The sequence below is a fragment of the Arachis hypogaea genome, chromosome 3 (genome assembly GCF_003086295.3).
Source record: "Arachis hypogaea cultivar Tifrunner chromosome 3, arahy.Tifrunner.gnm2.J5K5, whole genome shotgun sequence".
In the NCBI taxonomy this organism is placed as follows: Eukaryota; Viridiplantae; Streptophyta; class Magnoliopsida; order Fabales; family Fabaceae; genus Arachis; species Arachis hypogaea.
In genome coordinates, this window is record NC_092038.1 from 2899867 (window position 1) to 2925097 (window position 25231).

At 34.1% G+C, this 25231-nt stretch overlaps 4 protein-coding genes across 4 annotated transcripts; 2 read left to right on the plus strand and 2 right to left on the minus strand.

The window, feature by feature from the left end:
* The first annotated feature begins 8630 nt into the window (after positions 1-8630).
* Positions 8631-10297, plus strand: LOC112787680 (actin). The gene is made up of 3 exons (XM_025830384.3): positions 8631-8827; positions 8903-9983; positions 10073-10297. Exons 2-3 carry the CDS (start codon positions 8916-8918, stop codon positions 10136-10138), a joined length of 1134 nt encoding a protein of 377 aa, XP_025686169.1. The 5' UTR covers positions 8631-8827; positions 8903-8915; the 3' UTR covers positions 10139-10297.
* Positions 10298-10965: 668 nt separating this feature from the next.
* Positions 10966-15671, plus strand: LOC112787696 (U-box domain-containing protein 33). The gene is made up of 7 exons (XM_025830386.2): positions 10966-11514; positions 11760-11878; positions 12194-12303; positions 12548-12917; positions 13293-13844; positions 14287-15006; positions 15223-15671. Exons 1-7 carry the CDS (start codon positions 11232-11234, stop codon positions 15403-15405), a joined length of 2337 nt encoding a protein of 778 aa, XP_025686171.1. The 5' UTR covers positions 10966-11231; the 3' UTR covers positions 15406-15671.
* A 345-nt stretch (positions 15672-16016) lies between these two features.
* Positions 16017-18347, minus strand: LOC112787712 (ENTH domain-containing protein C794.11c). The gene is made up of 4 exons (XM_025830387.2): positions 17773-18347; positions 17254-17376; positions 16970-17131; positions 16017-16866 (listed from the first exon to the last, which is right to left on the minus strand). Exons 1-4 carry the CDS (start codon positions 17877-17879, stop codon positions 16314-16316), a joined length of 945 nt encoding a protein of 314 aa, XP_025686172.1. The 5' UTR covers positions 17880-18347; the 3' UTR covers positions 16017-16313.
* Positions 18348-21369: 3022 nt separating this feature from the next.
* LOC112787728 (probable protein phosphatase 2C 4) lies at positions 21370-24625 on the minus strand. Its single transcript, XM_025830388.2, has 4 exons — positions 22567-24625; positions 22370-22483; positions 22000-22264; positions 21370-21810 (listed from the first exon to the last, which is right to left on the minus strand). Exons 1-4 carry the CDS (start codon positions 24286-24288, stop codon positions 21695-21697), a joined length of 2217 nt encoding a protein of 738 aa, XP_025686173.1. The 5' UTR covers positions 24289-24625; the 3' UTR covers positions 21370-21694.
* Between the last annotated feature and the right edge of the window lie 606 nt (positions 24626-25231).

The following is a 25231-nucleotide window of genomic DNA, read 5'->3' on the forward strand; positions in this document are numbered from 1 at the left end:
TTGTGAAAAGTGTTAGAAGGAGAAATTATTTTGAGTAAGTGTTAGAATTTAGAAAGATGACGACGAGTGTCTCCAAAAGTAATGTGTGTAGACGTGTAGTCGTTTTCTCAGAACAACCATGCTCAATGCCCGACAATTTTTTATTTATTTTATTAAAAAAATAAAAAAAAGCGTAACGCTATTATTGTATTGTACACTGAAAATGCTCCAAGCCAAGGGCCCTAGTAAACAAAATTATTTACAGCTTACTTCCCTTTTATTAATTATTGTGTCAGCAGCACACAAAATTACAAGTAACTAAAATTCAAATTATCTATAAATTAATCCTGCCATGCTATGTCTAATGTCTAAAGTTTCTTTTATCGTATTTAAGCGAGGCATAATTCAGTGATTAGACGATTCATAAATTTGTTTGACTGTTCTAGTTGAAGAGTAGTATGGAAATTTTAGCATATGCATTCAATTGAGTGCTAAGTTACATAATTATTTTGTGAAAATCCCTGTTGTATAACTATAATATAATTAGAAATTAAACCTCACCCTATAAACAATTACATCTAAGCAATAATCTGTAAGCCTTAAGCAACTCCTCCTTTGTATTATGTGAACAGGTTTCTTATTAGATATAAGGGTTCGATTGTAATTTGATTTCTCTCTTTTTCATTTTTTTAAGTTTTCTACATGCCAATAACTAATTTATTGCGATAGTTCTATTTAAGGGTTTGTCACTAGCCAATAATTTGTTATATGCAATTTAAATGGACTAGTGACCATTTTTTCTAATTATGTTTGCTTCTTTTTTTTTGGACATTTCAAATTATGTTCTAAAAAGTCTATCTATAATAAAAAGAATATGGATAATCATTATTTTGTCCAGTCCATTATTTTGTATACCAAAATATCATAGTACCCAGATTGGATCCATTATTTTGCTTCTTTCTGCTTTATCTGTCTTGGAATGGGCCGATCAAATCTCCAATGGGCTAATCTTAGGCCCAAAGATATTTATCCATTGAACCAAAACAATAGCATGGCATGAGTAAAAGAAGTAAAAAGAGAAAAACAGTTCACCAAAAAAAAAAAAAAAGAAGAGAAAAACAAAAATATAATTGCACATGATGTTTGCTAAAGTATAGTAACTCAAGTTGAGAGCCAATGTGCATGTTATATAGTCATGTCAGGTTTATCTAGAATCTAATCACTTTTAAATTAATTCAGGTTGTAGGTTCACATAGGAAATGGATCTTCTCCGATGAAAAAAAATATTTGAGAAAATAAAGTGTGATATTTCATCTTTAATTCTATAAATGGGACCAAAATTAAATAAAAAAGAGAATATAATAAAAAATTAGATTAAACACTTGAGTCACTAGAGAGATCCACTCCCAACCATATGATACAAGTTAAAAATTTAATAATTGCTTTATTACTCTACCAGTTTCCTTATTTTAAACGATTCTTTTCCTATAAAGTCTTTATCCAATGAAATTAAATAGCAGCAGATCAACTTGAGTTTGTGAAAAATGGCGAAAATCTGTTTGTATAATACCATACCACTAATCATTTTTTGTATGAACCAGCATTTTTCTTTGAAATGAATTTGTTAATGCATAAGTTAGTTAGAGAACTCTTCTCTCTCGTTTTTTTAAATGCATATATACAGAGAATTATTCATAGAATTATCTACTAAAGAGTTTTTTAGTTTTTATTTACATTGACATGAAAAATCAAACGTTATAACATTAGAGTTCATTTCTTACTAATTACACGAATAAAGTTTTGGGCAGCTTTTTGTTGCGAAACCACTTTTGTTGATTATATGTAACGGTAGAGCAATAAATAATAAAATAGTAACGTAGACTAATAATTAATTTTAATTAAACCCTGCTACTTTTGGTGGGAATTGGGAAACATCCGCATGGGTTTCTGTTTCTGAGATGAAGTCAATGCTTCCCATTTTTCATTTAATTTCATAAACTAAGAAAGTCAATGCCTATAAATTATCATCAAGTGTCACTGTCACACCAACATGTTCATCATTCTCGGAATCCAAAGTTCATTTCCAAATTCCAATCACAAAAATATTCATAATAACTGCTTCAATTCATTATTATGTTCGCTGAAATTTATGTACCCTAAATTCATATATACTAATTAACTAGTCCACCTTCATCATCATCCTCAGCACTCATAAAATTGAAACAAAATCTATGCTGATAATAACAATAATAACTAAGTGCAGCAGACATATATGCATACACATCTTAATTCTTATAATATGAAAATTAAAACCGTACCAATATAGAAGTATATATGTTTTTAATGGTAGGAATTTTCTAGAAACCCTGAGGAGCTAGCTGGATATGTGGCAAGAAATTAATTAATAATTAGTGAAGATGGATATCTATGAGAGCTTGATTTTCTTGTTGTTACCGCCATGGAGATGATGAAGCGCGGGAAACAAAGATTCAATGTCTTGGTGGGAGTAATGAATAACAGAAGATTGGAATCGATGGTGATGATGATGGCGGCTAAAATAACAAGAGTGTTTGGTGCGTTTCTTGTTCTTGTTTTTTGCGGGTGCAGGTGGACACTCAACCATGGCTGGGATTCTGTGTTCTTCTGATGTTGGAGTCTTGAACCCTTCTTCTTCTTCTTCTGTTTCTTTCTCCTCCTCTTCTGGAACAATCTTGATGGGTTTGAGAGCTCCATGAAGAAGATCTTCTTCTACTGTTTCCATGATCATGAGGTGCTGTTTCTCAGGGAGAAACACTTGTAAAAGATTGGATGAAGAATTTGCCATATGAGAATTGAAGAAGAAAGAAAGAAAGAAAGGGGTTTAGTGTGTTGAATATGAAGAAAGAAAAATGTCAACGGGGTGTGGTCATAGCTAGTTAGAGAAATTGATGGATGAGATGATAGAATCCTATGAAAGAAGGAAGGACGATGGATTCAATATGGAGGAGAAAAAGGAGGCAGAGAGAGAGAGAGAAAGAGAGAGAGGATCCAATGCTAACAAATTCTATATCATCATGCACCTCTCTCTCTAATCTCATATATATGCTTTTCCATGTGTTTTTAAAAAATATAATAATAACTAACTAGTATAAAATCTCTCTTAACTCTCTATCCTCTTTCATTTATATTCACGTGCTTTTCTTCTTAACCATGCAAATAAATAAACATAATTACATAACCATCTATATCTATATATGCATCTTGCTTTTCCCTATCCCCATATATGCTATTCAATTTGTTCATTATTCATTTTATTTGATTTTTTTAACTATGATATATATCCTTCAAAGTAATTAATTATATTATTCATTCATTTGTAAACACTTAGGTAGCGTTTGTCTTGAGGTATTGAGACGGAGATGAAAAGATTGAGACTCAGTATCATGTTTGTTAGTTTAGAGACTGGTATTAAAATTTCAGTTTTTGTCTCCAAATTTCAGTATTTTAGTATATCAAAAAAGTAGAGACATAGGAGATTGAAATTTTTTAGAACTGAAACTGAAATTTTAATAATATTTTATACCTAAAATACTTAATTTTAATTAATTAATTCTAATTTTATTTTTGTGCAAATTAAATTACAACTTCATTTTTATTTCAATCTATGTCTTTTATTTTACACCAAATATAATACAAAAATTTATTTTAATCTTTATCTCTCTTCCAAACACTATCTTAAATACGTAGGATAATTCATGCAAAACTTAAATTGTCATCAATACTTGGATATAAAGAAGAATATGCGGTTTTTACTCTACCATTATTAATTTCATTTGTATTGGAAACATACATTATAATACAATTGGAGGCATAGTTTTTCTTCTAATCCAACAAAATAATCATTCTCAGGAAAAAAAAAAACTAAAGAGGCAAAAAATCAGTCAGATTTTTTTATATTATTAATTATTGTAATAATTAACTAATATTAAATGATGAGATAAATTTTAACTATTTTTTAGCTATCAAACATTTATGAGAAAAAAATATTTCTCCAATTCATTCATATCTAATACATCATTTTCTTAGCAAGAAAAAGAAGTTTTAGCTAGCTTGCTATAAAAGAATTCTACAAAGTTAGTAGATAATATATTTAATAAACAACTACTAATAACGATCCTATTTAAATTTTATTTAAGCGTTTCCCTTCAACTTATACACATACAAAAATATATATGAGACCAATAAAATAATACAAAAATATTTTTAAAATAAAAGAATAATCTAAAATAGTCTAATTTGTTTATTTTACATTTATTAATTATTATGAGTATTAAATTAAATAAAATAATTTTGTATTTATTGTCTTTTTAATATTATTTTAAAATAAAAAGTTCATTTTTTTTTCTTGTGGATGGTGGTTGGCAAAAAACAAACTGTATTGAGAAAAAGCAGAATCTCAAAAATGATTGCCTTTTCAATTGGTATATGTGTAAAAAAGATAAGTATATATGAAGGTGAAACAACTCTCATAAACTCTATGGTGTGAACTCAGATGCTAAGCTGAAAGATGAAGATAAAAAGAAATAATGAAGAAGGAGAAGAGAGAATTTTGCATCAGTAGAAATTGGCTTTGTGTTATTCAAACAGAAAAATGAGAATCACACCATACAAGCTTTCTTCACTCTACTAACTTGGCTAATTATAGTTACATATTCTAAGAGATTTAAGTTAACTAATATTTAAGTCACTGTTCGAGAACCCGAATGGTGTTAGATTAATGGTAAAAGAGAAAAATAAACCTATATATTTCTAGTGCACATTTTAAGATACTACAGAATTTTTAATGCTGCTTCAAAATGCTTGTCAGTTGCGTAATAAAAAAACTGGCTCAACCTGGCCACAGCATAACATATCTCATGTCTAGTATTTATTATAAGGTAGAGTAGTCTCCCAATAAGCTCTTATATTCAGTTGCCAAATCATACAAAACATCTCCCTTGCTGTCTGCTTTTTGGCCAATGTATGAAAATTTTTTGTTCTTTTGTCTAGTTTTTTTCTTTGTGTACATAAAGCATAAGTTAAGCACCCAAACACTTTAAAATACTCAATATTTGATATTTTTTTTAGAATATGATATATGTAAAAAGAACAGGTAAAATTTTTCTTTTTAGAAGTTAATAAAAATAACTAGATGTTAGGTGCATAATGAAGTTTCGAATAAATGAAAGAATATTATAGAATTTAAGTTTGGTCTATAATTAAATATGAGGTAAATGGTTTTTATTAATTTACAAGACTGGTACAACTATTTGCAAGTTGTTTAACTTGCATAGTCAAAATTTCAGATAAGTTAGCTTAGTTGCAATTTTTAACTTAGTCAAAGAATGAATTGTTACATAAGTTGATATTTATCCTCGTCATACAACTTGATAAAAATAAATGTAAAAAAAAACTCTAATACACATACTTGTATAATTTGTGCACAATTTGATCAACTTATACGTAAACCAAATGTACTTCCACACCTGGTTAATTACATTAATTATTGCTTATTATTATACAATAACTAATACCAAATATTCTTCAATTTGTTTAGCTTAAATTTATTAAGGGTGTGCATGGGTCGGGTGAAACCGGGTTTGATATGACCCAGATCCGACCCAAAATATATACCAGACATATTTATTAGGACCCGAACTCGGCCTTAGACCCGATGAAACCTATACACTTTTAGGCTACGATTATACTGGGTAAAAATCAGGTGAAAATCGGGCCGTTAACATTACATTACCTTGATACCTTCTTATAAGCTAGTATGTGAAAATATCCAAATTTCCAAGGCTCAAACTATTATTTGACATGGTAAAATTCACTTAAAAAAATATAACAAGAACCAACTCTTCTCTAAAATTAAAGCATAACCATAATCAATACTAATATTGTATAATAACATTAAATATTTAAATCAATACAAATAACACAATATTATGCATTAGTCTAAAATCTTATGCATTTTAAACATAAAATATTAACTTATAGTCTTATAATAACTAATAACACAAAATATTAATTGTGTATAATGACCGGGCCACCGGGCCGAATTTGAACGACACGAGCCATAGTATGGACCCGACCCGACCCGATCCGAAACAATGACAGAGTCTATTTTTAATACCCTTACCCGTCTCTAAACCTGATGAAATCACAACAAATTAGTTCCTAAACTGTTCGGAGCCGGACCGGAATAAATTATATCTCAAATGACATAATATTTATACTCACTTAAAAATTATAAGTTTAAATCTCATTCTCAACTTTGTAAAAAAAAAAAAAAAAGGGGAGGTAGGGTTGCCTGATTACTGAATTTCAATTGTATAGGAAAGACCACCAAGAGAGAGAGAAAACAATTCAATGTTACATTCCTTCATGTTTAAAAAATTGCTGAATACAATGGTTGACAATGATAGCAAACGTCAAATCATCATCAGTTGAATTATACATTGTATACATATGTGCACCCTGTTGAATGTTGATGTTAAAACTTAAAACCGTGCTTGTAGTTTTGCACCGTTATTCCTGTGAAGAGCCATATCTTACTTATTAATGATGTTCAATGTAAATTATTAATTATGATTAATGTTATTTAAATGGTTGGAAAAACTGTATATATTAATTAATTAGAATGTAATATAGATGCAACAAAAAAACTGTTGATTATTCCAGCATTAATATTAAATAGCAATCATTAATTAGTAAGTATGCCTTGGTTGTATCGAACGGTTTTAGCAGGTGAATTTCACCCCCAAAAAAAAGGGACCTACTGCCGGCCATTTTCAATGTAGATATATAAAATTGGGGAGGCACTTGAACTTAGGATTCCCTAAACTTGAATGTGAAACATCATCAAGGGAAGTTAAGAGATTAGGTAAGTTTCGTTTTTTGGGGGGATACTAATTTTAATGATCGATGAGGAACAAATAAAGTGAGTGATAAGAAAACATAAACGGGGATACGGCCACATGTGTTTTGTCTAATTTGTAATTTAGCTACTTGGATCCTTTCCTTTGGTAGTCAAGATAGAGTAGTAGTGGAGGACCCATGTGTGTATGGGTTGCTTGGGTTTCATCACATCTACAAAATGATTTGTGTGTACAATGCACCTAATTAAAGGTAACGATCACAATCATGATATATATTATGTAACTATTTTAGTTCTATGAACCCTAAATTTGGGATGACATTATGGTATAATAAATATTAATATAAAGCTCTATTATAGCATTTTCCTAAAACTGACTATAATAATTAATTTGTGACTGCATGATAATAATTAACCTTTTCCTTTGGGAGTGAACTATCTGATTCCTCATAATTACCTTGATAGGATTACAAGATCTCCAAAAAAAAAAAAATATTCAATTCGGTTTCTGATTTTTTTTAGGATTGATTAGTTCTTATATCAAAAAAATATTTATTTTTTTTTTTGTAGAAAAGCTAATTAGTCCTATAAAAATAAAGCTTAGGAGTCGAATTAATTTTTTTTTAAAATTTCGTTGTCTTTTAAGATAATTGTCAAGGACCTTTTATGATTTTTTTTCCCTTTCCTTTGGTATTAACTCTTATTCTTCAATGTTTATTATTTGTCAAATTGGCAAATAAATTTGGTTAGCCGATTAATTATTTCATTCGTTTGCTTGAATAAAGTCTCACAATTTAAATTTTATTTTGTATATATAATAATTTATTGAGTAGCAGTATATCTTTAAATGAAATTTGGAAAAACAAAATGGTCTATTTTAGCTCAACATTAAGAATACATATTAATCACTTTCATTAAAAAAAAAAAAAAAACATTCCATTCCGTCGAAGTGGCAAATTTCGGTGCTCTTTTACTAATTAAATAATGAGAGGGGCCAAATTTCAATCTATTACCTAAGGCAAGAATTACCAAATAGGAAAGGAAAAAGAAAAGGTGTCATAATATCAGAAAGCTAGGGGAAATTATGTATCATGAAAGTGAAAAAAGATTATCAAAAATGATTCCCGAGTAACATAATTGCGTTGTACCCCCATATGGTCATGCCTAATGATTTTGCAACCCATCCTAGTTTACCAAGTGCCCATGCCCAACAAATCATCAAATATATATCGACCTCCTTCTCAACTTTTCAAAAATTTCAACTCCTTAATTCCCCTTTTGTTCCTTGTTATGAAATCAAATACATTCAAGTTCATATAAAATGCAATATTCTAAAACATATCACTATACTATATACTAGTCTTTCCGTTTTATATTATTTTTTTTACTTATACACAATGTTTAAGAAAATACTTAATTTCTATTAAAAGGATTAAAAATCAGAAAAGAAAAATAGAATTATTTTTACTATTACTTTTTCTCTATTAATTCCAGAATTAGTAATCTTTTGAAATTAGAAAACCAGAATTAATTTATTAAAAAAGAAAAGAGAAATAATATGAAAGGGAGGAGTGGCGTGTTGACAGGGATGATAGCTTATTTTATTTTGGTGGAAAATATTCAAGTGTTGCGGGGGTCCAAATAAGAAAGCAAAAAATTAGGCCCAATAAGGAAAAAAGGAGCGTTGACCAAAGAAATTGGGCCAAGAATAGGAATGGATGGGGTGTATAGTTTGACCCGACGTATGTATGGTGATGCAAAAAAATAGGGCGGCAAAGGGAATGGAAAACGGGACACGTGTCGGGAGGAATTGAATATAGAAGGTGGGGGAGATGTGAATAATAAGCGCTTGATTTCGTTGATACGAACTCGTGCTTCGTCTGTCTCTGTCTGTGTTTGAAACCCAGGGCGGGCGGCCACCTGAGACCTAACTTCCATCTTCTTCTTCCGGTAAATTCCATCTTCTGTGTTAATAATTTTGAATTTGAATTTGAATTTGTTTCTAATTTTGATTGTTGATTGCAGATCTTGAAAGAAAATGGCAGACGGTGAGGATATTCAGCCACTCGTCTGCGATAATGGAACTGGAATGGTGAAGGCTGGATTTGCCGGAGACGATGCACCAAGGGCAGTGTTTCCGAGCATCGTAGGGCGTCCAAGGCACACGGGAGTGATGGTAGGGATGGGGCAGAAAGACGCGTATGTCGGTGACGAAGCTCAGTCAAAGAGAGGTATTTTGACTCTCAAGTATCCCATTGAGCATGGCATTGTTAACAACTGGGATGACATGGAGAAGATCTGGCATCACACCTTCTACAACGAGCTCCGTGTGGCTCCGGAGGAGCACCCTATTCTGCTCACGGAAGCTCCTCTCAATCCAAAGGCGAATCGTGAGAAGATGACTCAAATCATGTTCGAGACTTTCAACGCACCCGCCATGTACGTTGCCATCCAGGCTGTCCTCTCTCTTTATGCAAGTGGCCGTACAACCGGTATCGTTCTCGACTCCGGTGATGGCGTCAGTCACACTGTCCCGATCTACGAAGGCTATGCCCTTCCCCACGCCATCCTCCGTCTTGACCTGGCCGGCCGCGATCTCACCGATGCTTTGATGAAGATCCTGACGGAGCGTGGCTACTCTTTCACGACGTCAGCAGAGCGTGAAATCGTGAGGGACGTGAAGGAGAAGTTGGCTTACATTGCACTAGACTACGAGCAGGAGCTTGAAGCTGCCAAAACTAGCTCCGCCATTGAGAAGACCTACGAGCTTCCCGATGGACAGGTGATCACCATTGGCGCCGAGCGTTTCCGTTGTCCTGAGGTGCTCTTCCAGCCTTCCATGATTGGAATGGAAGCTGCGGGTATTCATGAAACCACATACAATTCAATCATGAAGTGTGACGTGGATATTAGGAAGGACTTGTACGGAAACATTGTTCTGAGTGGTGGTACCACCATGTTCCCTGGTATTGCTGATAGAATGAGCAAGGAAATCTCTGCTTTGGCTCCCAGCAGCATGAAGATCAAGGTGGTTGCTCCCCCGGAGAGGAAATACTCTGTCTGGATTGGTGGTTCCATCTTGGCTTCTCTCAGCACTTTCCAACAGGTCATTTTACATTCTTTGCATGCTTGCTTATTATTCTATCATTATTCATTCATTCTATATATCACACTAACTAATTCATTCAAATGCAGATGTGGATTGCCAAGGCTGAGTACGACGAAGCTGGTCCTTCAATTGTGCATAGGAAATGCTTCTAAATGCTGCAACCTTTTCTTTCTACCTTGGAACAAAAATAATTCTTTCATTTGCTTTCTTTTTGTTGTTTCTCATTGTTGAACACATGGTTCATCTTTCATTATAAATCAACGCCATTGTTGAACAATTCATTCTTTACTATACAACATAATTTTTTGCTACATTTTCTTTTTCTCGAATATTCGTTATTTATGCTATACTTTACTAGGATTGGAAAATATGAAAATGGACCTACCAAAGCACAAAGTCACGTATCGGTCTCATATTATTTTAATTAATTCACGTAAAACTTACGAGTTTTATTTCATTTCAATAAGTTTTAGGTAACTTTAAATCAACAATTTTTTACAAAGTATTTACATAATTCTGGATAGAGTAACAATAACTTATATATATTTATTACTTTAATGCAAGTAAGACAAAACTCACTGTCGACTCCATTACCTACCATAAATTTAGGATTTTCTCCACAAATATGGGGTTGGTTTTGAAATAAAGGAAAAACAATCATGGCAATCTAATTTTTATAGATGGTAAAATAACAAAAGTAGAAATACAATGAGTCAATGACATTAATAAAGTTTATCTATATAAAAAAATTGTATAAAATGAAGAAAATATATTGCTAAAGCCTAAAATACTAGTGAAGCCAATGCACATTTTATCCTTGATCTCGTTGGTACGTTATTATTATTATTTCCCTTAGAAAAATTACTAAATTTACAGTTTTATTATATTTTATGGAAAAAAACTCCTAAAAAAAGTAGATTTATAAAATGATAAAATAAAAAATAATAATATTAAATTTTTAGTTTTCTACTCTATCAATGAGCTTAGGTGCATGCTGATGAGTTGAGCCATTTTGTCTCATTTTCCTTCCTCTTTCTCTCGCTCTTTCTCTTTCTCTCTCTTTCTTCGCAAATCACATTCACACCACACGCTAAAGCCAACGCCAACGCCAACGCCAACGCCAACGCCATCGAGTCAGTGTAAAAGTCAAGCCTTTCTCTTCTCTTCAACCACCACCACCTCTCATCTAAATTAAATGTTCAATCTTCATTTCTCTTTCTCCTTCTTCTTCCTCCAAATCCAATAATGGAGCTCTTGCACCCTCTTCCTCCTCACCACCACGACCCGCCACTCGCAGCAGACGCCCTCCACCGCTACTCTCCTCCTCCCTCCACGAGCTCGCGCATTGAGTTCCACGCGCTGGCAACCCCTCCTGAAGCCGCCGCTGAAGAGGACAAGGTGCACGTGGCAGTTGGCAAGTCGGTGGGAAAAGGTGCCACTTTGCTTCAATGGGCTTTCTCAAACTTCACCAACCCACACATTCTTTTGCTTCATGTTCATCAACCTTCTCCTTTCATCCCTACACTATGTAATTCCCCTCTACCCTAAAATTCCTTTTTTTTTTAATTTAATTTTGACATAGAAGTTGAGTTTCTTTGTTACTGTTTATATTTCGGTGGTTATTGGATTAGGGTCATAAGTTTGTCTTATTTGAAAAAAAGAAGGAAATATTGAGCTGTTTTCCTTCCAAATATAATTGAGTATCTTGATTGCTTTTAAATTCTGGTGGTATCCCATGAATTTGATTGATTTAAAGTTGGTATCTTTGAGCAGTAGGGAAGTTACCAGCATCTCAAGCTAATCCTGAAGTGGTCTCTGCTTTTAGAAGAGAGGAAAAAGAACAGGCCATGAGGCTTTTGGACAATTACCTGAGAATTTGCCGTGCAGCTAAGGTATTCTTTTCATGCTGATTTCTGCTTGTTCATTTACATTATTATGGTGATTTTTTTTCTTAGTTATATTTCTAAAGGAGAACTATTTTTGCCGCCTGGGAAATGTGGCTCAGGAATCAATCATATTGAGAAAGACCTATCAAATCTTATTGGCTGCCATTCTGTTTTATGTATTGTAGCTGCAGAATATGTGAATGATTATAACTGCCTTCTATGTATGTGTTGTTAAAATGTTCGTTTTAGACAAATATGTGATATGCAAGCTGTGGGAAAGAGATCCATTATCGACGGTCTTCGTGTAACTTTCTTTCCCAGGTTAAGGCAAGCTTTATGATGACGGAAGCTGATCAGGTCCAGAAAGGGATTGTTGATTTGGTTGTAGGGCATAATATTAGGAGGCTTGTTATTGGAGCAATACCCGAAGGGTAAGTAATGCTTTGATTGTCAGCTAACTTGCTGTTGAATCTCAATATTCTATGGAAACTGTCTGAGAATTTTCTTTTCCTTTTTCTTCCCTTCCATCTCTTTATTTGCTCTAGAGACTTACAACTAATAGCTAGAAGCATAGTATCTGCTTGTTTCCATTTCTTTTTTTGGTTCCCTTTTTCTTTCATTGGAGGGATGAATGAATAACCTTTCCTCTTACAAAACCATAATGGAAAACTGCAGTTGGATGAAAGTCAAAAGGAATTCCAGGAAAGCAAATTATGCTGCCAAAAATGCACCCTCCTTCTGTAAAATATGGTTTATCTATAGAGGTAAACATATTTGGACAAGAGAAGCTTCTGAAAAACCTTGTTCTTTATCACCGTGTGAAACAATTGAAACAGAAGGCACTTTTGCCGCCGAATCAACTACATCCAGCGGTCCATTGCCCCAAAATTCTGCTGAGAGTTCTTCAGATACTCATTTAGAGGCTGAAGAAGAAAGAGTTAATAGTCAACTTGTTGAAGTCAAACAAGAAGCTGATGAAGCAGCAGATGAGTCTTTTGTTGAGCTATTGAAGTTGGAAGCTGAAGCCACTGAGGCCATAAGGAAGGTAAGGATAACTTAATGATTGATTCAGAGTTGTGTAGCAAAAGTTTTTTTTTGTTTTTGTGCTTTTATTTTTTCACTTTGTGTTTGTTGTAACTTGTAAGGAATGTAGCCAAACACAATCTTGCCTGCTGTGAGGGTCAGGGATGAAATATAGTGCTAAATGAAGTTTGACAAATTACTGGGATCCTATGTACATGTTTCCGAAACTTGTCAGAACTGTGACACTAAAAATGTATTGTTCAGAAATTTCTTGACACCATATTATGTGATTTAGCTGCATATCTTCAAATTATTGACAAGTGATAATATTAAATAGATAGATTTAGAGTTTCATCATGGTGTTTGTTCCAACTTGGGTTGTATGTTTTTTCTTCAGGTCAATTTGTTTGAATCTGCTCATGCACAGGAAGTAAAGCTCAGACAAGAGGCAGAGGATGAGTTGAGAACCACAGTAAAGGATCAACAAAAGCTCTTGGATGAGAATGAAGAAATTGGTAGTGAGTTACAAAGAACCATGAGAAGTATTGCCATCCTAAACAGTTGTGTGCAGGAAACAGACCATAGGCGAGATGCTGCTGAAGATGAACTATCACTAATTCAAGCATCCATCTCCACACTCTGGCACGAAAAACAGCAGATCAGGCGACAGAAAATGGAAGCCATCCGCTGGCTGGACCGGTGGAAAAGCCGTGGGCAAGTTGGAGTTGCTCATTGTAATGGAGTTGTAGGATTTGCTGAGGAGTTACCTGAGATAGCAGAATTTTCATTATTGGATATTCAAAATGCCACATGCAATTTTTCTGAAAGCTTTAAAATTAAGGAGGGTGGATATGGCGCTATTTATAAGGGAGAAATGTTGGGTAGGACAGTTGCTATAAGAAAGCTCCATTCTCACAATTTGCAAGCACCTTCACAGTTTCACCAAGAGGTTAGTTCACCAAAATGGCCTTTGGTTTTTTGATGTGCTACACTATAGGACAACCATAATTCATCTCCTGAACAATCCTCTAAATATAAATAAGTAATAGGGCTTGGTAACGTGCTAGTTTGTCTTACAAGTGCTTAAGCTGCTCTAATTGCAACCCTGGAATTATATATATATCGTTGGCATAACTTTGGATGCTTTAGATGGTTTTAGCTGAAAAGCCATGATCCGTGCAAACCAACAATGTCCTTGGTATCAAACAATTGATGAGTGGATTACCCAGTTTGGTATGTATACAAACTGTGGTAACTCTGGATTTTCTGAAAACTCAACTCTGGAAATAAATAACTGTTCGTATTGGTTTTTAAACCTTCTTTCTTTTCTTTAGTTATATTCTTCTCTGAGACGATTTGTTTGTTTGATCAAACTAATGCTTTGTGGCTAGGTTCAAGTTCTTGGTAGTTTTCAGCACCCTCATCTGTTGACTTTGCTTGGTGTTTGCCCTGAAGCCTGGTCACTTGTATATGAGTACTTGCCCAATGGAAGTATTCAAGACAGCCTTCTAAGAAGGAGCAACATTTCCCCTTTAACATGGAATATCCGAACACGATGGATTGCTGAAATTGCTAGTGCTATCTGCTTTTTACATTCTTCCAAACCGGAAACTATTATTCATGGTGATCTGAATCTTGACATCATACTTCTTGATTCTGCACTTAGTTGCAAGATTTGTGAATTTGGGTTCAGCAGATTGGTGACAGAAGATTCTCTCTATCTTCCTAGTTTTGGCTTGGAAACTGAGCCAAGGGGTTCTTTCACATATACAGATCCAGAGTTTCAGAGAACTGGACTAACACCAAAGTCTGACATATACTCCTTTGGCCTCATTATTTTGCAACTCTTGACTGGTCGGACTCCAGTTGGATTAGTTGGTGAAGTACAGAAAGCCGTTACATATGGACGATTGTCCTCAATTTTAGATTCTTCGGTTGGCGAATGGCCTTTGGCTGTGGCAACACGATTGGCTGACCTCGGATTACAGTGCTGCCAACAATATAGTAGAGACAGACCAGAGTTAACACCGTCTCTGGTGAGAGAACTGGAGCAGTTACATGTTTCGGAAGAGCGACCTGTGCCGTCATTTTTCCTGTGCCCAATCCTTCAGGTACATGTTCTTTTCTGTTATGTCAGTTTCATTACTAACATGATTCAATGACATGGATGAAGTGCGCATGTCTTTTAAAGGGCTTATGAATCAAGTGCTAATCCATACTCAAGTTTTCTTAATTTGAACTTTGAAGAAAAGTTTCATTTTATTTTTACAAGATGAAGATAGTGATTGCAATATATGTGGCTAATTTTTATTAAACACCTTCGTCAGGAAATAATGCATGATCCCCAAGTTGCAGCAGATGGATTTACTTATGAAAGGGATGCCATAACTGAATGGCTGGAAAATGGACATGAAACTTCTCCCATGACCAATCTGAAACTGAATCATCTGTATCTTACTCCCAATCATGCACTTCGACTTGCTATCCAAGAATGGCTTTGCAAACCCTGAAGCTTCATTAATTCATTGATGTAAATATCTCCGTATATTTCTGTAGTTGCCCCCTGTGCTTACTTTAAAGCAATCATTGTTGAGCTTTTAGAGTTATAGGGCTGGCTGCTTTCTTGTGTTAGCTTTTATTTTGTAGATCCCAAGTTGCAACTAGAATAATTATAGGATTTAGTATGGAGATGAGTCTAGATATTTGTAATCTTATTGTATCCATGAATCATTGAAATAGTGAAATATCAAGCATATTACTTTTTTTCTGGGGATAATTGAATTTTACCCTCTATTGTGTAATTTAGTTTTCACATTTCAAAAACATGTAAACTAGAATTGGTCTGAACTTTTTAAAATGGAGACTAAAGTGTACATAACCTATGGATTAAGAAGTAAAGCACAATTACCTCGTTGTTCTAATGCCTATCTTCATGAAATCTGGTAGCATGTAAGGAAATACAAAAACTTAGATTAAATTACATGAATTTAAATTTTAGAGTTTGTTCCTTTAAGAACTTTATTTGATCATACCATTCGGCTGCCATAATTTGACCAATTTATGAGACCAAAAAAACAAAGTTGATTGGAAACCACTTTTTCTAACTTAGAAGATTGTGGGATATGTCAAATATTCAAATTGCATGAGACCACCATAAACAGATGGCTAGACAAGGGGAGGATCTCTCTCCTAGTTATGTCAAATCTAAAAAGAAACATATATACATTCAAATCTCTCTCTTCATAGTTTAGTAATTAACCGTAACTACTAAGGCAAAGTTGTAGGGAGAAAAAAACAAAAGAGAAAAAACAAAATATAAGTCACATACATGAGTTCATGTACCATTAAACGTTCGTGCATGGAAAATTCAACATTTGGAAACAAGTTGTTTAGCCCAATTCCAAACCTTCCAATTGCATCAACACCCTTGTAGTATCCCATCTCTAGCAGAAAGCAATGAGGAACTGGCATGCATTTCTGATGTTGAATTGAAAGGGTGGTCATCATCATTATCTTCCATGAACCTCCCAAGTCTTGAATCCTCTTTTCCACCATCCAAAAGTGGATTTGACTCCCCTTTGGAAAGGTTCCATAGATGGAACTCATCCTTGCTTGGTTCCCTGTTCTCTTTGGAACTTGTTTCAGATTTCAGAACCATTTCATTGTTGCCAATATCATCATGGTAGCTCTTGGTTTCCACACCATTATTTGAACTAGAGAAATGGGTCTCCTCATGTTCAAGGTTGTTGGATTCAGAGTTGCTTCTTCCTAATGTGGTTGGCATTGATTTCTCTCTTAAAATACCTTGTGCTGGAGTTTTTGTTGTTGACCTTTGACAGAAACTACCAAAACCTTGAATTCCTCTTGATAACCTCCTAGCACGGTTCCTCTCTTCCTTGAGAAGAGTTGCTTCTTCTAGAAGTGTGATTATCCTCTCAGATTTCTTCCTCACATTCAAGCCCCAGTTGAACCTGCAAGTACTCAAAATATATCAATGATCTTGTAGTGCTAAACAATAAGAAAATTCATGGCCATAGTTTTGAAAAATAATTTTTAAATTCAAATCAAACAAACCCTTTGTCATCAACATATTGAAAGCTTTTCAGCTGTCTAATAACATCTTTGTCACACTGAAATTCATCTTTCGCACTTTCTGGTCCATGAGTCAAGAGGTGCTCAAGCACAATCAGAGAATTGTAAGATGCCCTCCAATTCTTCTTATCAAATTTCAGAAACCTGATTTGTAATTATTTATACTATGTCATTTAATAATCCATGATATGTTTGATTAATTATTAACATAAAAGTGACAAAAACATGCTAAGGAAAAAAAAAAAGGGACCTACTAATATATTCACCTTTTGTGCAGAATCTCCACAATCCTCCAATAATCATCTACCTCAAAAGCAGCCCTTGAAATTGATCTTAGTGTTGGGATATCTGGGGCCCATGGATTTCCTGTTGTTGCTTCTTCTGTCATCCTGAAAATTGTAAAAGACCGTACACACAATGACGCAATAAATCACAAATCTAAATATCTAATAACCTGTTTTTTCGATAATTCATGAGATGGTTTATAATCAATTAATTAATCTCTTTAGGCATAGCCATCAAAGATAATTGATCTCCCTAATCCAAAATTCACTAACAACAAGATTACATGATCCATCCACCAAACATATAGCACCTAAAATATCACCCACTCATGCCAAAAAATCACACTCTCATACACACATAACCGACATGAATCTCATAGGCACAATAAACCACCCCTTCTAATACCTACCTTTGCTTATAGTTATGAAACAGAATGAAACATAAAAAAAAAATATAAACTTTTTATGATGGGGTCGGAGAAAGTTGCAAGCTTTACTTACAGTTCTGCAGGGGTGACATCTGTGAGAGCTAATCTAGCACTCTTGATCTTCTCCTTGAGGAAGAAAGAAGCTTGCTTTTTGAATTCATGGAACGAAGGGGTACCCATTTTGCTGTTGCTGTACAGAATGGAAATATGTAAAGTCCAAAGTTCTTACTTTTGATTTGAATGGGACTTAAGAGCTGAGATCACAAGTCACAACTAATCCTATCCCATTATTAAAACACACCAAAACCATAATCCTATTTCATTTCTTTAATTTATTGAAGTGAATTTGGGAGGCTTCATGGTCTATGAAGAAGAACAATTCAACTTTGAAGAGTAGGTTGAATTAAAGAAACAATATGTGAGTGACATTTGAAATGGGGAAATGGATTTTAGAATAGAGAATTTTATAATTTGTATATGAAAATCAGAAATAATTTGTTTTGTTTAGTTTAAATTGCCGTTTTTAGAGGACAATTTTAATTTTTCTTTTTTAATATTTTTGACATTGTAAATGTTGATTAACATAGGCACATAGTATTTTGTGGAGTCAACTTTTATCAAATTAACACTTTAATTGGACTATTGTATGTCTTTTTTGAATTTTAAAATTAGTTATTTATATTTTATTTTTATTATACATATATAAATAAAATTATGACCTATGATTATTGATTATTCTATAACTAGTATCTTTCTCACTCCTTCTAGACATAAGACTATAAGAGCATGTTATGTTATGGGTGAGGTTGAGCCTAACATATTTTGGACGACTATGTCAATAATGTTCAGTAACCTTATTGAACCAAAAGAAAATTAGATTAGATATTACTAATAATTATAGCAATTCTCAGCCTACTAAAAAATGTTAGGTTAAAATTTTATGGGTCTCAATTTTATTTGAAACTAACTTTAAAATGAATTAAACTAATTCGGCTAACTACCAAGAGAAAAAAAAGTGATAGTATGAAAAGAAAAAAGAAAAATGAAAATATTTAACCTTTTTTGAATTTTTAAAAAATGGAAAGATGTAGGTGGTAAATATCTATTTAAAAACATGATCAGAAGTCAAAACTATTTATTTTTTTTAAGATCCACAAAATTAACTTCAATGATAGAGTATACTAGTATAGTTCATGTTCGTGTAATCATGTTGATGTATAATTGCCTTTTTCTGGTTTAAATAGTTTTCATGTAAATAACGAAACTTTAAAGAAATTGAATTGAAGCTATGTATGTCACCCTCGACAATGTACGGTGTAAGTGTAACTGACGAATCTGCAGAGAAAGCATTCCAAGAATGGAAGTCACAATCAAACAGATACATAAGAAATTTCGCCCCAACATTAACAATGCTTATATATACATGATTGCCCTTGTAGAAGCATCGTCTCTTTCAACTTTATCTACCTCAAAAATATAGCACTATCATTCACTTCAATTAATATCTTATTTTACACCTTAGAAATTAAAACCCACTTTTTTTATTATACTGACCTTTATTCAAAGATTTGTCGCTTGCGAATGGATTGTTATATGCACAGAGCAGGATTCAAATTTTCGATATTTGTTTAAGCGTACTAATTAGCTGACTACTAACCCAACCCAACTTAATTAGATTGGACAGTCTCTTTTTTTCTTTGATATTAGATTGAACAAGCTCTAATCTTGGACATTACGTTACAAACTCATGCACACACTTTTTTTTTTGTCATTACACACTCACTCACTTTGTTAATTAATTAGTAATGGAAGTCTACACTATTACTTAGCGGGCTAGCCCATAAGTTGAATTAGAATATAAACCCAAACTTAATGTTTTGGGCTGAAACATGATGATCTAAATGGGCCAGTCAAAGCCCTATATCATAGGGAACATTATGGAATTTAGTTGGTTGTGTCGTTGTGATATGTTTATATCAAAACGGAGAACACAATGAGTATAACTGAATCTGAAGTAAATGGAGCCGAATTTAATGGCAATAAAGTGACAGATATAATCATTTATCTGCATCTATGCATTTAATTCTCAGTATATAATATGGTAGCTAGTAGTTCAAAATTTAATGAATTTCATAGTACAAACACCAGCAACGTGTGTCTACAAACATCGCGTATTTTAGTAGATATCTTCAAAAAAATGATAACTGCTTATTGTTCACGTTTTATCCAGCTATTCAACGAAAAAATAAAATAATAAGCTTGGTATTACTATAAGTTTACCTCTTTAGAATTTATAACAAAGTTGAATTTGTTTCTGTTTCCGAATTAGAATGTTGTCAGTCAATAAGACATGTGCGGTACAAGAATTCGTATGAAATGAATAAATTGATGCTTGAATTGGCTAATATTTATTCCAATTTCAGTTCATTGAACCTTAACGTTTATAAGCATTGTCAACCCTTACATGCTTATAGAAATAGGGCAAATAAGTCAAAAATAAAATAAAATTCAAAGTTGATTTTGATGTAAAAGCGTGTCTACTACGAAATTCCACCACGTGTTTATTACTTATTAGGGTTCAGCACAACAGATCTTATTACGGTTTCTTTTTTTTCTTTTGTCTTTGATAAAAAAAATTTACAATATTTTTTATTTTAATTGATCAAAAATTAATCTATTATGAATTATATTTAAAGATTTAAGTGGTTAATGAATTGCTGTTTATCTTAAGCAAAATTTCAGCTCTTAACATTTATTTAAGCGAACAAATAAATTAATTATTTAACTAATTTAAATTAACTTTTTGCTTTTTATACCAAAAAACTTTATGTAAAGGGTATCTTATTTCAAAATAAATGTTCTATAATATATTAGTCTCTTTAATATTAGCAAAAATATTATCTATATATTAGAATTAATCACTATGTATTTATATATTATTTAATTTATTTTTAATATATATTTTATATTTTATATTAGTAATAGATTTTGATATACACTTAGGTCCAATTTAAAAAAATAACTTAATTAAATTATTTTAAAAAAATAATTTAAACAATAAATGACTATATTAAAAGTAACTTATAAGTAAATTATTTTGTATTTGGATTTTTAGTTTTAAAAATGCTTATTTTATAGAAATGTGATAAAAAGTAATAGTATTATGAGAGAAGTTATTTTTTTAACTTCTCTATAAGCTCCTAAATAACTTCTTAGAAAGTCTGCAATTTAATTTTAAAAATTACACCAGTCATTAATACTACTACTTTTTATAAGTCAAAAAGTCAAAAACTTTACTTTTAAATCTTTTCAAACGACCCTTAGTATGATTGTAATATTAGAGTGATAGTGTGAAACTCGATTTGATTTTTATAAATTTTCTGATAAATTAATTTTGAATAAACATAATTGATTGGGTAAGAAACGGAAAAGAAAGAGAGGAATATGTTGCAAGACAAAAGAGAGTGCTTGGGAAGACATAATGCAAAGAGTGGATGATCACATCAAATTGAAATGTGGCAAACATAACCCGCATGAACCCTTGACCTTATTGTATATATCAATCCATTTTTATTGATTATGTTTTTATTCTCCAAAATATTGATTTGCCAACCAGAGTTGCACATAGTGATGGAGGGTGTTTCTAGTGCTTTATGCACGACTACAGAGATTTTTTTTAAGGAATGGCTTTTTATTATTACAAAATTACATTTTCATGTGAGTAATTAATTATAATGAACAAAATCCAGCTTCTTTTTTTTAAATAACTTTACAATCCTCCCTATCACTCGTTGAATTGTACAACTAGTCTTCTAGACACACTCCCAGTTTCTAATAGCCTAGTTGCTATTTTACAAAAGGGTGAGCAATGAGGGGGGTAAAAAGGTAAAAACACCAAAATGGTAATGCCTTGACCCTTAGGCAGAATTTCTCTCATTTGAGTCATTTCCTCTTTTTTTTTTTAAATATTATATTATATAAAATTTTGACTATGATTATACCCATGATCTCCATATCCTTCCTTCCAAAGAAATAACAATGATGGAGACATCATCATGGTATCGACGTCTATCACCTTGTGGAATTTCAAGCAATTGGTGAAAGTCCAAACCTGAAATTTAATAAACCAAACCAAAAATCATGAAACCCTAGTTTCTATAATGCAGTTATTATTCAAACATACTAATCATAACTTGATATAATCAGAAATCCAAGCAATGAATTTGATTAACTATGGCTAGCATAAGTTTTATTCTATCTAAGAGGGACTCAAACTCAAATGAAGATTTAATGTACATACCAGCTTTCTTTGCAGCACGAAATAGGACTTCCTCAACCAAATGCTGAGCAGGGTCTCCTTCAGGTTGCAATGTGATGAAAAGTTCAACTTCGGCAACTGCTTCTTCGTTTGACAAGTATTGGTACAAGCCATCTGAACATAGAATCAAAAACTTGTCCTTTGGTCCTAATCTATGGTGTTTTAGATATGGCATGCAACTTATGTAAGGACAACTTCCCACATAGTCTATTCTAAACATCTCCAACAATGCATTGTTCCACTTGGGCTGCAAACATTCACAACAATTTCATAAACAAGTAGCTAGTTTGTGATTAATTTTGGTTATAACTATGGATTTAAGACTTAAGATGCATGTATAATAGACTCGAACCTGTTTGAGAAATCCGGCACCAAATGCCCGAGTAACCTTGAGAGATCCCTTGACGCGCTCATTTACAAGCGCGAAGGGATCATCCGGGTGCTCTTTTCTTATTCTTTGGATTTCCTGGAATCAAGATCAGATCAATTTTCCAATGAGAATCAAAAATGAAAAGCATAGAACTCCTGAAACAGAGTAATTTAGTTTACCTCATCAACGTTGGTGCTGTGATCCTTGGTGAGCTGAATGGAGGTGAGAGTAGGGACCAAGGTGGATCGATCGACATCCCAGGACTCGAGATCATTCATGGTCTCCTCATTGATCCTCTCCAAGTCCTGCCTAATCTTGCCAAGCCAGTAATCAGGCTCAGCCTTCTGAGCAAGAACAGCTCTACTATCTCCAACATTCATCACATAAACATCTTCACCTTTCATCAACATCACAAGAACACAAGACCCCATTAGAGCAAGCTCAGGATTCTCCATCACCATGTTATCCGCCACGTCCAAGAAAGCCTCCTCCGTCTTCCTAAGAGCCCGTGACAGAGCTTCCAACACATCGGAATGGTTCACCATCATGGACCCATCGGATCCAGTTAGCTGCTCCTTCAATCTCCGATCAAGTTCCACTCTTTCCCTGTCCCACTCGCACTTCCACCTCATCTGATTCTCCTCCCATTTCTTTGCAGCGCCTCTGTACTTGTTCTTACAACTCCTTCCACTTCCATTTCCATTTCCACCACGCTTTTTTCTCTTCAAACCATGATCATCAAAATTAGAATCCCCAGCACCACTTGCAGCACAAGATGACCCATCTTCGTCATTCATATTATTATTATTCTGTTGATCAACACAGCCAGCACAAGCATCGCCATCATCATCCCCAGTTGTCAAGATCGAATCTTTAACCCCCAAATTGGAATTCCCATCAACCCCATCATCCCAAAGCAAACCCTTGAGCTCCTTGTGCACTGCGTTGTACAGATTCGAAAGCAAGTAATCAGGTGCATCTGGGCCGTTGAATCCATCATAGATCCCCACGAACACCCAACCGTGTTCCTCCGACACCACCACGTGGACACGGTCCTCCCCTGCTTTCCCCTGACACCACTGAACGTTCTGGTGACCTTCCATCACCGCCGTCGTTGAATCATCGTCCTCCAAAAAGCTCCCTTCGCTGCTGAAATTCACGCTGTTAACCGTGTTCTCGTTCTGCTTCTCCGCCGCCTCAATAACCCACTCCGGTGGCTCCCTTCCCGCCGGCGCCACCCCTTTGATCGGAGCCACGATCGAACCTTGCCGAAGGGTCTTCGAAATCGCCCTCCGCAGCACCCGAATCCACCGGGTCTTCCTCGTTCCGGGTCGAATCCCAATACCCGAAATCAAACCGCCATGAGAGAAGCTTCTCTGAAACTGATCGGAACTGTCTCTATCCATCGGGCCGGAGAAGATCCCGGCCCGGTCGATTGGGCCCGACATAAATCCACGCTCAATCGGGCCTGACATGAAGCCTCTCTCAAGAGGACCCGATGCTGGAAACCCGTTTAAGTTACCGGAAAATGGACCCGAATTGGTGAAGCCCTTTGGAATGGGTTGAAGAGGAAGCGCGGCGAAAGAGGTTGAGCTCTCGAAAGCCGCAGCTCTATCGATGCAACCGTATGAGTAGAGATCCACAAAGGAAGTTGAGAGTGGCGTCGATGTGTTGGCGCTCACGGACGCGCCGGAGATTGTTCTGAAAGTGGTGGTTTCTTCCGAGTGAACCTTCGAGGATGATATTCGGGTCGGGTCGGGCCTAACATAGCAGAACGAGTGTCCCAGACCCTCGTCTAGTGGCTCTGTTAATACGATGGATATGTCGTGCTTGCGGCGGCGTCCTCCACCTCCGCCGCTTCCGGTGAAGCACACCGTCAGCTTCCCTATGCCGTTTCCCATATCGCAATATACCAAAAAAAGAAGAAAAGAATAGAGCGAGAGATAGAGAGAGAGAGAGAGAGAGAGAGAGAGAGAGAGAGAGATTACAAGGTTGCTACAAAGAGTTGTTCATGGTGTGGATTATGGAACTTGATAGAGAGGAAAACACAAGAGAGAAGAAGAAGGAAGTGGTGAAGAAAGAGAGAGAGAGAGAAGGGAGAAGGTGTGAAGAAGAGAGAGAGAAAGGCGTTGACTTTTGGGAATATAAGGCTTTTTAGGAAATAAGAAAACGCACTGCACTTGTTTTCTTCTTCCTCTCTTTCTCTTATTTTCTTTTGGTTTTTGTTTTATTCAGAATAAAATTTCAAATAAAAAGTTATTAAAATAAATAGAAAAAAGAAATGAGTTTCGGATTTTTCGAGTGCGGCGTTGACTAGGTTGGGAGCTTAAGTAGAACTCAAAGGTTTGTGTCCGGTTTTATTACTCCTGCTTTTGCATCTCAATACTCGTTACTCTGAGCGTTCACTTCACGCTCCCGAATAAGTGGATGAGAATGGCGATGAGTAACTATCGTGTTTCACACGCGCTTTATCAGCACGTTTGTTTTCCTATGTTTGGTGGAAAGAAGGAGGGTGAAGTTTTAATTGGAGTCATAAATTCTGGGTAATGATCGAAAAAGTCAACATGGAGGGAAAGGGGGAAAAGCGAATTTACTACTATAAGACATTTTTTAACGTTGAATGATGTTATATATAACTAAATTTTGTAGTTGAATATAAAAAAACAATAGTGTTATAGAGGTCGCATATTTTATAATTTGTAGTTATTAATTAATTATTATTAATATTTTTAATAATATAAAATTATATTTAATATTATAAAATTATACACTTTTTAATAATTAAATATTAGTTAAATTTTAATAAAAATATTAATTTTTAAATTTTTTTAAAATAAAAAAATA

Coding starts and splice junctions, on each gene's coding strand:
- LOC112787680 (XM_025830384.3), top strand. CDS start 8,916: ATGGCAGACGGTGAGGATATTCAGCCACTCGTCTGCGATAATGGAACT. Junction 9,984..10,072: donor CTCTCAGCACTTTCCAACAG/GTCATTTTACAT, acceptor ATTCAAATGCAG/ATGTGGATTGCCAAGGCTGA.
- LOC112787696 (XM_025830386.2), top strand. CDS start 11,232: ATGGAGCTCTTGCACCCTCTTCCTCCTCACCACCACGACCCGCCACTC. Junction 12,304..12,547: donor ATTGGAGCAATACCCGAAGG/GTAAGTAATGCT, acceptor GGAAAACTGCAG/TTGGATGAAAGTCAAAAGGA. Junction 15,007..15,222: donor TCCTGTGCCCAATCCTTCAG/GTACATGTTCTT, acceptor CACCTTCGTCAG/GAAATAATGCATGATCCCCA.
- LOC112787712 (XM_025830387.2), bottom strand. CDS start 17,879: ATGGGTACCCCTTCGTTCCATGAATTCAAAAAGCAAGCTTCTTTCTTC. Junction 17,132..17,253: donor GTGGAGATTCTGCACAAAAG/GTGAATATATTA, acceptor ATTACAAATCAG/GTTTCTGAAATTTGATAAGA. Junction 16,867..16,969: donor CAATATGTTGATGACAAAGG/GTTTGTTTGATT, acceptor GAGTACTTGCAG/GTTCAACTGGGGCTTGAATG.
- LOC112787728 (XM_025830388.2), bottom strand. CDS start 24,288: ATGGGAAACGGCATAGGGAAGCTGACGGTGTGCTTCACCGGAAGCGGC. Junction 22,484..22,566: donor ACAGCACCAACGTTGATGAG/GTAAACTAAATT, acceptor TCTTGATTCCAG/GAAATCCAAAGAATAAGAAA. Junction 22,265..22,369: donor GTGCCGGATTTCTCAAACAG/GTTCGAGTCTAT, acceptor GAATGTTTGCAG/CCCAAGTGGAACAATGCATT.